Source organism: Etheostoma spectabile, chromosome 20 (genome assembly GCF_008692095.1).
Source record: "Etheostoma spectabile isolate EspeVRDwgs_2016 chromosome 20, UIUC_Espe_1.0, whole genome shotgun sequence".
NCBI classification, from domain to species: Eukaryota; Metazoa; Chordata; class Actinopteri; order Perciformes; family Percidae; genus Etheostoma; species Etheostoma spectabile.
The window spans coordinates 18,289,053-18,303,200 of record NC_045752.1 but is presented as its reverse complement, the minus strand read 5'-3'; the positions used below and the strand labels follow the sequence as shown (position 1 = coordinate 18,303,200).

Sequence of the window (14,148 nt, the reverse complement as noted above, 5' to 3'; positions counted from 1 at the left end):
AAACAAAGGATCCAACAATAAAGAGTTTGGCGAATGACACTGCAATTATGCATGGGGACATTGAGGTTAGTGTACAAGACCAGTTGTCCATAGTTGTTAGCGATCAACATGCCGACATAACCAAACCTGAAATAAACAAATCAACCGAATCCAAACGTCCAAATACTGACCTAAAACAAAAACTGGAAATGGTAAGAACAGAAGCTCCAGAGAAGATATCAGAAAGCCAAACTCTAGAAATAAAGGTTGTAAGCACCAAAACTCAGAATGCTGTCAGTATCGAGGAAAATACTGAAGCAAAGGATTCATCAGATACAAGATTGGTGGGTGAAACAACACTGAGAACAGAAGCTCCAAAGAAGATATCAGAAAGCCAAACTCAAGAAATAAAGGTTGTAAGCACCAAAACTCAGAATGCTGATGGAGCCAAGGAACAGACGACTTTAACTGCTAGAGACCAAGATGATGACATTGAAAAAACAGAGGAACATGCTTCTAGATCAGCAGAATCCAAATTTCTAAATGCCCACCTAATACAACAACCTGAGACAGAAAAAGCTCCAGGGAAGACCACTGAAGTTGTACAAATAGATACCAGTCAAGAATTAAAAGCAGTAGGTAGGGAAACCCAGAGTGCTGAAGGTACTAAAGAGAAGACCAAAACAAAGGATCCAACAAAGAGTTTGGCGAATGAGACAACAATTAAACCAGAAGCTCCAAAGAAGGTATCAGAAAACCAAATTCAAAAACTAAAAGCTGTAAGCACTACACCTCAGAGTGCTGATGGAGCTAAAGAGAAGACTGAAACAAAGGATACACCAATAAAGAGTCAGGTGAATGAAGTTGTAATTGAGAATGCTAACTCAGAAGTTAGCACCCAAAAGGACCAGAAGCCCTCAATTGTCAAAGTTGGACTTGTGAAGGTTAAGAAACCCGAGAAAAACTCTGAACAATCAACAGATATCAAAGCCCCGACTGCTAACTCAGTTGTTTTCCCAACTGAAAAAGCAGGTAGTCACACTGATAGTAAACAGAACAAAAGAAAAGAAATGAAAGAGGATGGTGAAGTTGAAAACAAAGGGACAAAGCAGGAGCATCAGCAGATGAAAGCCTCGAAGATAGACGCCAAGCAAGAGTCGGAACGCATTACTGTAAAAGATGCATCTAGCAGAAATGGTGGGGAAGAACAAAAAGACAAGCCCACTGATAAAGTACTAAATAGCCCTGATGTTCAAAAGAATAATGAAGAAAAAACAAAAACAGATCTGAAACAGAAACTGCAGACTTTAAAAGAAGAGAAACCCATAAAACTCAGTGATCATCCAAAGCCTTCAAAGCCAACACTTACTGGCAGTTTGTCTCGTTCTCCGACAGCAGAACGACCTTTAACATCTCAAAGTATTCAGCAAAAGGAGTCTCCATCTAGCTGGTTGGATGTGATGCATCAAAAACAGAAGAAGGAACATAAAAGAATACTAAATGCCTCCGCCAGTGAGGATAAATCTCTTGAGCCTGACGACTTTGATCATTTTATCAGGAGCATTAAGGAGGCCAGCATTCCGTTCTCGCTGCCTCCAAAGAGGCATGTTCGTAAAAAGTCCCCATCTCCACCTTATGCCATGCCAGCCATCAAGGAGGACCATTTTGAGAGAACGTTTGATCCAGAGGAATTCCAGTTTGGCTTAAGAAAACATGGAAACATTTTTAGGGATCCTTCCCCAGCTATGGTGCTTAAACAAAAAGCAGCTGATAGGAAAGCACTGACCCTAGAAAAATGCGCAGAAGATAGTGCCATATACACACCAAGGGACAATATTAAATCACTTGACGAGGTGGAAGGAAAAGATGGAGTCAACGAGGGGACACACATTGAAGCAGGAAAAGAAGAGGGACAAACAAACAATGGAGAAGAGCCTGGGAAGCTGATATCACGACTTGGAAGGATGTCCATCCTCTCTAACTTACTGAGTTCCCCTCATTCCTCCAGGAAGGCCAAAGAGGAAGCTACCTCCGCCTCAAATAACACACATTCTAACAAGCAACAGGGCCTGCTCTCACTTGCAAAGCAGGAAGTTGTTGAATCACCTTTGCCTGCCGTTGAAGCAGATAAGAAGGGTGTGAGAGGTACAGATCAAGGCCCACTTGTGGGTGGTGGTATAGGTACAGGTAGTGAGTCAGCACTCAACCACTCCTCTCCTCCTCTGCCCTTGTTCTCTGAGATAAAGCTGCCTGTTCATTTGGAGAAGTACCTCAAGAATAACAAACCAGAATCTGAGGCCTCCCAGGGCTCTACACAGACAACTAAAACTAAAATGAATCCTGAGGGTTCTGTGATAGACCAGGCCTCGATATCAGGAGTACCCGATGTGGATGTGAGCCTGAAGGAGCCTGCAGGAGTGCCTCCAACCAGCAACATTAGCCAGCAGACTTCTAGAAATGGACTTGCTACTTCTACAACTAAGGTAGGGACTTCAACATTTTATTTTGTTGTGGCTTCAGTTAGTTTTTTTCCGAATTATAATTAACATTCTTTAGCAAAAAGAAATTACATTCATTTAGAGCCAATCAGGCTTTGGGCCGCTAGACTTTTACACAACACATTGATATGTCTCCGTTCCATATACTGTTCTTTTGTTGCAACAAAGTCATGAATCATTTGCAAGTGAGGACAGGTCAAAGGAGCACGTCTTCCGTCTGGAATTTTACACAGGGAATCTTTGCCTGGATCAGCTAAAAGTGCAGCGGCAACATCACAATAGGATATTTGCACTAATATGCAAATAAAGGAGAACTATGCAAAAACTATGTTTGTGTTAAGACAAACACAGTGTGCATGGATGATACCTACTGCAACAGTGTTAACAGTGTTTATGTCTTTCCCTTTACAACTTTGGCATTACAACTGTTAGACAATTACTCAAGTTTCAACCATTATTTAACCGAATAGTAATCACTATTTGGTTAGAAAAAAAAAATATATCCATATATTGAGTAAGCTTTAACACCTGAACACCATATAATGGATAAATGGTCGAAATAGTAAAACGTAATGAATGGTTTAAATAGTTTGCTTAAAGTAATAGATACATGGTTGAAAAGGTTTGATAAATGATTCAAATGAACTCATTTGGAACATGACGGATGGTGATAAGAAATGGTTTTTATACCTAGAAGTGATTTGGCTCTGAAGAGGCTAACAAATGAAGTTAACTCCACTGTTTGAGGACTAAAGGATTTTTTATTTTATTTTATTTTTTTAAGCAATAGATCAAGTTCATAATCAAAATTTTACATTTTCTTCCAGATACCTGCAGTAAGAGGGTTTCACAAAAGGCCTGGAAAGGTATCATTAAATGTTATTTGCTTGGATTTTTTAAATTCTTTGTGTCAATAACACATTGTTCTCTGCTATATATTTTAGTAACATATGTATTTCCTCATCCAGATTGTGATACATGAACATGCTCAGTTTGGAGGGCAGCCGTTTGAACTCTACTGTGATCTAGAGGATGCCACCGCAATTAAGCTTTCCCCTGTCATCTCAGTCAGAGTAATCAGAGGATGGTAAGGGTCTTTGGTAAACTTGGAGGTGTATAATTATAGTTCCATAAAACCTGTATATGGAGTATAATGTAGATAACTATCAAGGTATTATGTCTGCACTCGGCTCTTTTGTACTGGCCATGTTTAAGAGCCTTCCTACGAGATCCTTTCTACTTGTTTTCTGTGTTTCTCTTTGTCCCTGTAAGCATGTATGTATCTGATGGAGCAATCCTCAAAGCTGTTTATTGTTTTTTTAAGCGATGCATAATTTCACACATTTTCAGATTTTTAATCAGAATCATATTTATTGGCCAAATATACTTACATACACAAGGAATTTGACTTTGGTAGGTGTTAACTCTATAAATTCAACAAATAGACATGTAGTAGTAAACATAGACAAATAGTAATATAGACACACACTGTACAGTTTAGAGAGAACAATATACATATAGGCACCTATCATCAAAATATACAAATAAGACCTAATATCAGACAAGTTCACATGGAGTGGGCTGTAAAGTGCAAAAAGCAATCGTGCAAAGTAGTGTGCAAGATGCATATTGGAATAAGAATGTAATGTGTGGAAAAATGGGTGAGTGGCCAAAGTGGGGATGACCCCTCGTATCCACAGTTCTGTAGAGTGATGGCAGTGGGAAAGAAGCTGTTCACATGTCTGGTTGTTTTTGTACTGGGATCTGTAGCGCCTGCCAGAGGGGAGGAGGTTAAAGAGAGCGTGTGCAGGATGTGTGGGTTCTTTGACGTAATCATGCAGTTCTGTTTTTCTTCAGCTGGCTCCTCTTTGAAAAACCTGGCTTCCAGGGTCGTATCATTGCACTTGAAGAAGGTCCCACAGAGCACTTAGTGAATATGTGGGCAGAGGAGGAAACACCATCAGCACTAGACCAGATGGGTCAACCTGTACCAACAGCACCTATGGTCATAGGTTCTATTCAGTTGGCAGTTAGAGTAAGTTAACCTGTTCAATTGGCAGTCTGTCATACTGTTTCCATATTGTTATTGTAACTATTTGGCCTGTTATGTTGTTTCCCACCTCATATAACCGAAAAGGATTAAAAAAATGTCTAGTACCAAAAGCTCGCATTGAATGCTTACTCAGATTTGTACTTTTTTCCAGTTTTTCTTCGATCAGACCATGTCTGATTGAATTCCAATTTTGCCAATTTTAGACTGCATTTCATAAAGGTGGAGTTTTAATATGTAGATTCAACATAAGGAAAGTTTGGCTTTTTTTGTTAAGTATAAAAAGTTTAAAAAGTGTTCTATTACATAAAGTACACTATCAAACAAATGCTATCTTACTCAAACACTTTGGTAATGTATTGGCACTAAACATTTCAAACAACCTGTTACCAGGCCTTATTTGTAATGCAATTCTTACACAATGTAATTTTTGTGTTTTATAGGACTATAGCATACCCCAAATCGACCTGTTTGCAGAGGTCAATGGGTTGGGGAGGATGTCATCTTACTGTGACGACGTTGTAGAGATTGCCTCCTTTGGGATTCCACAGACCACTGGCTCCATTAAGGTTCATTCTGGAGTGTAAGTTCAGCTGACAGCTCATTTAGGACGTTTTCACACCTACTTCATTTGGTCCGGACTTTTCAGTTTGGTCTAAACCAAAATTGCAGGTGGAAAGGTGCCTTGGATCAGGGTCCGGATCAAAAGACCAGATTTTGGTGGTCTTGGTCTGGATTAAACTGAACCATGGTCCGGTTTGTTTATAATGTGAAAGCATTTTTTGGATGGTTCGGACTTTCACACCTTCTTTTCCACTCACTTTCTGAAACATACTCACACACGTGGGCACTGCATCTTTGTCCTTCTCACTAGTGACAATTGTGCTACTATATTGCATTAAGTTGGTGGTTTGTGGGTCTGGTAGGGTTTGCATAGTAACGTAATAACAGTGCGGCTTGGCTCAAACACACTCGGAGCCAACGCTGGTGTGTTACACGTCACACCTTTTTTTTTTTTCTCCCAGAATGCCGACATGCTCTGTGATATAACACACTGGGGCGCCATTATTCAAGCTTTTGCTTGATTTCTCTGTGAATAAACATGTCCTGCATAACGAAAAGAATAAATAATATGCAATCTGCAGGATGAAGCTTATTGATGGTTAGCACTTACATTTTCAGCTGGTGTAGAGATAAAGTACTGTATTTAGTCCCTTCATTGTGCAACAGGATAAGACAGGTTTGCGTCACTAAATTCATTAAATAAGGGCCTAAAGGGTCATTACTCCCCCTTTCCTGTCTCTGTGTGTCTTTAGCTGGCTGGTGTACGCTGATCCAGGGTTTGGAGGCTTTGTTGGAGTGCTGCAGGTGGGGGAGTATCCCTGCCCGGAGTCCTGGGGATTCCCTGAGCCCTTTATCGGGTCTCTCAGACCTCTCCGAGTGGTACAGTACTTGCAATATATATATATGTATGTGTGTGTTTCCACTATACTGTCCTTTTGTCAATTGTCTTTGTCTGAGAACTGTTCTTTTCATTATAGGGACCAATAATGGTGGAGCATCCTCGTGAATTCAAGGTTTGTTTTGCATTGCAGTGCATTTGTTGCATCTATTAATGTCGGCTGTTTATAGAAACCCAACACATAGGCAAAGGCTTTCCACGGTCTGGCTAGCTAGTCCAGGCTCTTAACTATATATTTTGTTATTATTATCATCTTTTATTCCGCTCTGTAAAGGGACTTTGAGTACCTTAAGAGCTATATAAATTTGATGTATTGTCGGTTTTTAGAAACCAGATGTGACAATTTTTGGACAAAAGGGTGGAGCTGGGGAGGATGACACGGCCAAGCCAGTGTCCTCACATGAAGCATTGGAACTCTTCATCTCTTTCACTACATTGGGATGAAAATAAAATAAAAAAGGGATGTGTCTTATGTTGAGTGAGGAGGAAAAGCTAGAGTTTATCATCCCTGGATGATGAGATGCGCAAATCTATTCAAACTTTTTTTATTGTGTTGCAACTGTCACAAATTCACATCGCTACCTGGTACAAAAAGGTTTAGGTACGAAAACCTTGCAGTCGAGTTTTTTTTGCATTTCTGTGTTGTTTATTCGTCACACACCCAGTGTGTAAAAGCATTAAGGTCTCTCTTCACAACTAACGCTCATCTTTCTTCTTTACCCAGGCCTTAGTGTTTGAGAAGCCCAACTTTGATGGAGAGTGCATAGAGGTTGACAGCGATGCGTATAACTTGCAAGTAGAGCTGGAAGAGGAGAAAACAGGCAAACCAGACAAGAACAAGAAGACATTGTCTACAGTGGGGTCTTTAAAGATTCTTGGTGGTCTGTAAGTATCTGTTGAGTTAATAGATGCAGGGCAGGTTAAAAAGAAACCCATATTTCAGATATAGACATTTTTTAAAAGGGTCAAATTTGACCCGAGGACAACAGGAGGGTTAAAAAAAGTCTTAAAATTACATTTAAAATATTATTCCCAGTGGCTAAGGCCCGGTGGGCTACCACTTTCATCTTAATCTTATTTGAATTGAGGAAGAAATTACCACAAAAAATGGCTTGGATTCCATACAACGCTTTTTGCAAATACAATTGATCACTTTCATTCCTGACTAAACTCATCTGCACGTTCCTCTGATCTTAACTACTAGTCAAAATAATTCATAATTTCCGCTTTTTTAACTCAAATATTAGGTATAGTTATATAAAAATGAGGGTTATTGACCATCAATTCCAAAAAGTAGTGTACAACTAGTGGTAGTAAGGTGGTGTTAGTGAAAACTTAAGTCTAAAAAAGGGACAAAAATGTCAACATTTTTGTCAGTTTTTGACCTGGGAGGACAACACAAGGGTTGAACTACAGTTACAGTGGAGCGGGTTGGTTGGAAACTTTTAGCTCTGACTTAATGTTGGGCTCTATGGAATCGCTTGTGTAGCTTTTTGAAATACTCCATTTTACAATTCCTTCAATGACTCTGTTATTACAGAAACTGTAGGGCCGTCGGCCTGGGACTGGCCCTTGTAAAAATAAATAAAATAAAAATACTTGCCACCGGGCTTAACACATTTTTAGGGGAAACCCTGACATGGCTTAGACTAACATGTTAGTGACATGTATTTGTTTTGTCCTTGCAGCTGGGTGGGCTATCAAGAGGCAGACTTTGAAGGCCAGCAGTACATCCTGGAGGAGGGGGAGTATCCTCACTGCAGTGACTGGGGAGGATCTGAGGATGGGCTCCTGTCACTTCGGCCTGTATGCACAGTGAGTATCTCCCGTGTGAAATGATGATCTGCAAGATTTGTTGTTTGAGCTTGTTTCTCTGGCACTAAGCACTGATTGCTGTGTTGTTTCTGCACTCCACCTTTTGGAGTTCACTGCTCATTAAAACACTGCCCGCTCTGCCCCTCTTGATTCTTAATGAACTGGAAACCTAAAAAGAGTTTGTTTTCTGTGTGGAAAGGTTTTGTCCTGGACAGTGAGAACTTGAAATGAAAGAAGTTGCTTTTTACTTTCTAATAATTTCACCAAATCATCTTCCCTAGGATTTCCTTTCCCCTCACGTCAAACTGTTCAGTGAGCCGCACTTTGATAAACTGGGGCGCAACGTGGACTTGCTGGACCCCGTCCTCAGCATGGAGGACGTCGGCCATAGTGCCAAAACTCAGTCTGTCAACGTCATGGGTGGAGTGTAAGTCAAGCAAACCAACAAAAAAACCCAATAACTCACAAAGTTAAAGTTCATAAAGATGGAATGTAAACAGTTTGACTCTGTGTTGTCCACGCCCTTATAGTGTTTGGGCGTGTGGCCCTCACCTTCTATACATAAGTAAGCGTTCTATCACTGTATACATACATACATACACAGATGACACAATTATGAATAATCTCATGTGACATAGCTTTGTAATTGATACGTCATGTTTGACAAAGCATGACAAAAGCTTCCTTCTCTTGAGGGTAAGGATTTACACTGATGTGAATAAGAAGAGTGAATCTTTGGTTACTATTAAAGGTATACTTCTTTTTGAAGTTTCTGCAAAAAGGAGGCTTCAATCCAGCTACGCTACTGTGCAGCTTGTTTTATTAGAAGTTATTTCAAGTGTTTGGCTTGAGGTCATGGTGCAACGGACCTTAGAATGAAATTACTTCGAAACATTTTAAGTGGCTATTGTTTAGGTTTTACAAATGTTTGAACACATTTTAAAGTCAGTTATTCATATTAAAGAATGCCTTTAAAACATAGGGTACACATTTTTTTAGTTAGCAGATTTGTTCCAATCAACCAGATGAATGTTTGAGCTGAGTGAATTTGTTTAACCTTTATCAACCTCTTTATGTAACATTCTACTGTTTGCTTTTCCTCGCCAGCTGAATCATTTTACAACCTCTTTAGAAGCATGGACATGCAGCCCGAGTCAGTGATTTAATGAGAGAACCAAACAGATTATGAAGAGACCGCTTTAGCTATCTGTCTCTAATAAAAGACTTCTGTCACTGTGGGGTTTGGCATCTTAGGATCTTTTTGTGTGCTTCCTTGGCAGGTGGGTGGGGTTTGAGAAGCCTGGATTCAGTGGAGAGCTCTACGTTCTGGAGAGAGGCATGTATGCAAGCCCAGAGGACTGGGGAGCCCAGAACTTCAACATCTCATCCATACAGCCGGTCTTCCATGTAAGAAAAGATGTGTACGATCGGTTAAAAAACAAGATGTGGCTAATTTTTTTCACATTGGAAATAGAGTGTAACTGTTTAAGTAAATGTCATTTTTAGTGAAAGTTTTAAGCATTTGAAATAAGTCTTAGCAACAGCTAAATGAGCATTTTATTAACAACTCTATTGTTGATGAAATGCTGTTGATGTTGTTAAAGTATGTTAATACCTCCCTCCTTTCCGTTTTATAGGACCCACTGATGGTAACAACCAGATTCAAGGTATCATCCCTCCAATTAATACTTTATATCAAACAGATTATTCCATTTTCCCGTCTTTTTCTGTGCTGGCTGGGTTGCTTAGTTCAGTTTTTATGTGTGTTACAGGTGCAGCTGTATTCTGAGTCGGACTTCCAGGGAAGGCTGGTGTCTCAGGAGGACAGCGCAGCAGCCCTGGATGAGGACTTCCTACCCAAGTCCTGTAAGGTGCTGGCTGGCAGGTAGGCACCAAACACTACCTGGAACTGTCAGTGCCTCTCTGGCTCTTAGAGATTTAACATGGTTGGCGGAAGATTGGATGCTGTATTTATTTGGCACAAAATTAAAAAAGGACTTTTGCCACATGAAAACGTTTTTTTCTTTTCTTTCAAAGTTTATATTCCACATGCTTGGTTAAAAAATCATGGAATAAACTTAGCAACATTCAGGGCACCCAAGTTCCACCTGAAAGTGACAATAACAAACAACCTAATGATAGAATGGGAGAAAACACTAATACAAGTGACACTGAGTGTGTAAAGTTGTGTTATGATGAGAATAGATTTTAAAGATGATAGTAACTGGCAAAATTACAATATGACAACAATTTTTTTTGTGTGTGTGTGTGTGTGTGTGTGTGTGTGTGTGTGTGTGTGTGTCTTTCTGTGTCAGATGGGTGGCATATGAAGGAGCTCAGTTCACAGAGAACATGTATGTGTTGGAGGAGGGAGATTACCCCAACACAGAGGCCATGGGCTTCCTGCCCTCAGACTCTACCATTCGCTCCATACAGACCCTTGGACATGTGAGTATTGTCTATCTGCTTGTATGAAAAACTATATTTGGGCCCTTTGTGATGCACAGTCTGCATTGTTGGTGATAAAGGAAGAATTTTAAGTTATTGTGGATGAGACTAATAATAAATGCTCTTCTTCTTCAGGAGTTGTCTCTGCCCTCCATCGTCCTGTTCAGTAAGGTGGGCTGTAGAGGCCGCAGAGCGGTGCTGACTAACGGAGCTGTGAACCTGATGCAGGCAGGCATGGACACGCGCATACGCTCCCTGGTGGTGGAGGGAGGAATGTATGTCACTTTTTAAACATTTCCACTATTATGTTTTTGGTATCTTTTAAAGGCACAGTTAATCAAATTGGCTACTTTTTATATTAACTAATTCATTAATTATATATTTATATTATTGTTGTTTCACTCAGAACCAGTGTTGGGGAAGTTACTTTTAAAAAGTAGTGTTTGCTCGTTACTTCTTATAAAAGTAATCTGTTACTTTACTTAGTTAACCCCTATGGAAAGTAACTTTTTACGTTACTCATTACTTTTAAAAGCAGGCGTCTCTGGCAGGGACTGAAATTAATTATACAAAAAGTATCTTTGATCATAAAGCCAATCTGTGGTGATTGTAAGTGAAGTGTCTGAACTACACTGCAGACTGGATTCTCTACTCACAGAATGACGGCTGATTCGTTATGAACGAGTCCAGCGCGGGTTGAATGGCAGGTCATCGGCTCTCCGCTCAGAGCGCCGTCCAGCAAAAAGCCACAAAGCTTTCAAAACCTAGCGTTGGCTGCTTCTCCCTTGCCATGACTGCTCTGCTACCAGCCTCTGTCACGGCAGTGTCACTGTCAAATCTCACACAACACTGCTCAAAACACAGTCAAAATTGCTTTTAATCCCAACCTGATTGACAGGTCATGAAATAGTCATACTAAGGGGCTGTTCGTTATTAAGTTGATTTAAAACACTACGTTATGTATTACGTTAGCACACAAAATGTTAATTCCATATAACTTCTGCTCTTCAATTGTGTATACAAGTATACCTTAAATGTATGTAAACTAGTCAACCTTGTTATGTTTGGCAAGTTACATGTTTAAATTAGCAAACATTCAAATGTTCATATTACTGCAGAAGGTTTGACAGGGACACATGCAACTTCCTGAAATAGTTTTAGCTCAGCTTTTTGAACTGGACATGTTCTCATTAAGAACAGTAAACATGTGAGGAAGCCACCAAGATTCTTCACAAATGTATCATAAATCATGAAGCTCAGCATGAAATGTAAATATATGTGATGTCTTATTTTTTTCTTCGTGAAACTAAACTGACACCCATGGCTGTGCTCTCCCTAGGTGGGTGTTGTACGAAGGCAGTAATTACCGGGGTCGACAGCTGCTTCTCCAGCCCGGTGAAGTGACTGATTTGTGGAAGTTCAGCGGCATGCAGCAATTAGGATCCCTACGTCCATTACCCCAGGTATGGAGGGAGGGAAATGAGCCATCACAAAAAAGTGTATTAGACTATTAGTAATAAACAAAGTCTCGTACATCAAGTGAGTGTCTCTTTTGTTTATTTTCAGTTCTCACGTGGATAAGAAGTACGAAATAAGGAATAAATAAAATACCAAATAAAAACACACTATTAATCAAGTCAGATCAAAAAAACAGTCACACATCTAGTTGTAGAATACTGTGACATGTGTTCATAACATAAATCTAAACATGTGGTTTTGCACGTTTTCCTCGAACAGAAGCAGATGTACATCCGTCTGCGGAACAGGGGGACCGGATGTGTGATGTCCCTGACGGGAACTCTGGATGACATCAAGCTGATGAGGGTTCAGGCTGTGGAGGAGACTGGAGGGTTAGAGCAGGTCTGGCTCTATCGGGACGGGCAGCTTACCTGCAAGGTACAACATTATGCCAACACCACACAAAACTGCAAAAACACTTGTCAGGGGGTAAACCACCTCATCTAGTCACCCACACTGTCCGTGGAAACTCTAGTGAAGCCTACAGGGACAACAGACAGAGATAGATTTGCTTTAAAATCTGCAGGGCCTTGGCGTCTGGTTTACCTGGTAGAGCGCACAGGCTTAGTCCTCGACGCAGCGGCTGTGGGCTGGGTTCCAACCTGCGGCCCTTTGCCGATGTTCCCCCTTCTCTGTCCCCTTTTCTGTCAAAAATAATGGCCTAAAAATGTCAAAAACAATCATCTTTTAACAAAACAAAAAGGCAAACAATGTCTTCAAACAGCACAATCAGGTTATACTGAAGTGTTTAATTTACAAGTACTTTTAGTACGACTTTAAAAGCCTAATATTCACCTTATTATCTTTAGTATTTTGTTCTCCGACAGTCTTGTGGTTGGGCTCACTCTCCCTACAGTAACAGTGTCAGTGCCGCATTTGATCCCTAAATATTACATTTATTGCACAAAAAGTGTGATCAAACAGATGTTATTTTCTGTAGGAACCGTTCCAGAAGTTGGCTTTCGTGATGACAATACTCCACACTCCGGCACAGTTATTTTAAGTTAACTGTGTACCTGAAAACAAGGGCGTGCTCAAGACAATATGCAAAGCGTGAAAAAACATGTATTCCCAACAGACGTTATTCATTCCAGGGGATACCTCTGCCAAAGAGGTTATTATGGTTTTATTCCAGTTTGTAGTCAGGTTTCAACGCAGTTCGGTGGAAAATTAAGCAGTGGGACAAAACATTTTTCTTTGTGAATGAATAATGTATCGTAACTAAATAAGTGTTCTTCCTTAAAATACAGGGGCATGAGTATACACACCCATATGTTAAATTCCCATAGAGGCAGGCAGATTTTTGTTTTTGAAGGCCAGTTATTTTATGGCTCTAGGATACTATGCATCCTGATAAAGTTCCCTTGGCCTTTTGGAATTCCCTTGCCCCCCCCCCCCCCCACATCATCACATACCCATCACATACCTAGATATTGACTGGTTTTATTTCATATAGCCGAATAGCTGGTTTGATATGCATTAAGAGATGATTTTATGGAAAGTATCCCGTGCCAACTCTAGGTATGGGAAGGGTATGTGATGGGGGGGGGGGGGGGGGGTGTATTTTAATTCCAAAGGCCAAGGGAACCTTATCAGGATGCATAGTATCCAATCAGCATGAATGGCAACCGGTCTGCCATAATATCATAATATAACGACAGCAAGGAAAGTGAACCGATACTTATGCATCTTCATCCTCAACCACCATGCCCTCTATGTCTCCAGCTGGTGGACAACTGTTGCCTGGAGACCACAGGCAGTGTGGTGATGGAGGGCGGACGGCTTTGTGTTGCCCCGGAGCGAGGCAAAGGCAACCACCTGTGGAACATCACCCCAGATGGCCGAGTGCACTGTCACCTCAAACCTAACCTGGTCCTGGAGGTCAAAGGTCAGATAGCTTAGTCTTAACTTCAAACATGTATTTGTAGAGTGAGGTTTTAATAGGATAAATGAAAAGGTTCAACTATGTCAGTATGTGATCAAGATTCAGTCAGCCCTGAACCAACAGCTCCCTCTCCTGGTGTACTGAAGAGGTGCCATGATTAAAGTACGTGGCTGGTTGCACAAGCACCCTCACTAAACTTCTCTTTAGTCAAATAATTGCTGCTTCAACCACATTTTGTTCAAGTTTAATTATTCTGACTCATTGGTGTCAACAGTCTAAAATGTTTTTTTAGTTAAAAAAAACACTAACTTGTATTATATTGTTTTTGCTTCTTAGGTGGTCATCAGTATGACAAGAACCAGGTGATCCTCAACACATGCGATGAGAGAAAATTGAACCAAATTTGGACCTTGGACATCCTGTGATCTGATGAGCCTCTTGCTAACTCATTATGAACCCTGTGGAACACACACACGCACACACGCACGCACGC

At 40.5% G+C, this 14,148-nt stretch overlaps 1 protein-coding gene across 1 annotated transcript in view; it reads left to right on the top strand.

The window, feature by feature from the left end:
• The window catches only part of crybg1a (crystallin beta-gamma domain containing 1a), a gene marked incomplete in the record, with an annotated part of 47,702 nt that overhangs the window by 33,419 nt on the left and 135 nt on the right, over window positions 1-14,148 (top strand). The window contains 19 exon segments of the mRNA XM_032499684.1: window positions 358-2,462; window positions 3,305-3,343; window positions 3,446-3,564; window positions 4,335-4,512; window positions 4,971-5,110; window positions 5,844-5,970; window positions 6,069-6,104; window positions 6,714-6,874; window positions 7,678-7,804; window positions 8,086-8,231; window positions 9,085-9,211; window positions 9,442-9,471; window positions 9,577-9,689; window positions 10,120-10,252; window positions 10,388-10,527; window positions 11,592-11,715; window positions 11,990-12,148; window positions 13,496-13,658; window positions 13,992-14,148. Of these exon segments, the coding sequence (XP_032355575.1) occupies window positions 358-2,462; window positions 3,305-3,343; window positions 3,446-3,564; window positions 4,335-4,512; window positions 4,971-5,110; window positions 5,844-5,970; window positions 6,069-6,104; window positions 6,714-6,874; window positions 7,678-7,804; window positions 8,086-8,231; window positions 9,085-9,211; window positions 9,442-9,471; window positions 9,577-9,689; window positions 10,120-10,252; window positions 10,388-10,527; window positions 11,592-11,715; window positions 11,990-12,148; window positions 13,496-13,658; window positions 13,992-14,080 (4,256 nt within the window).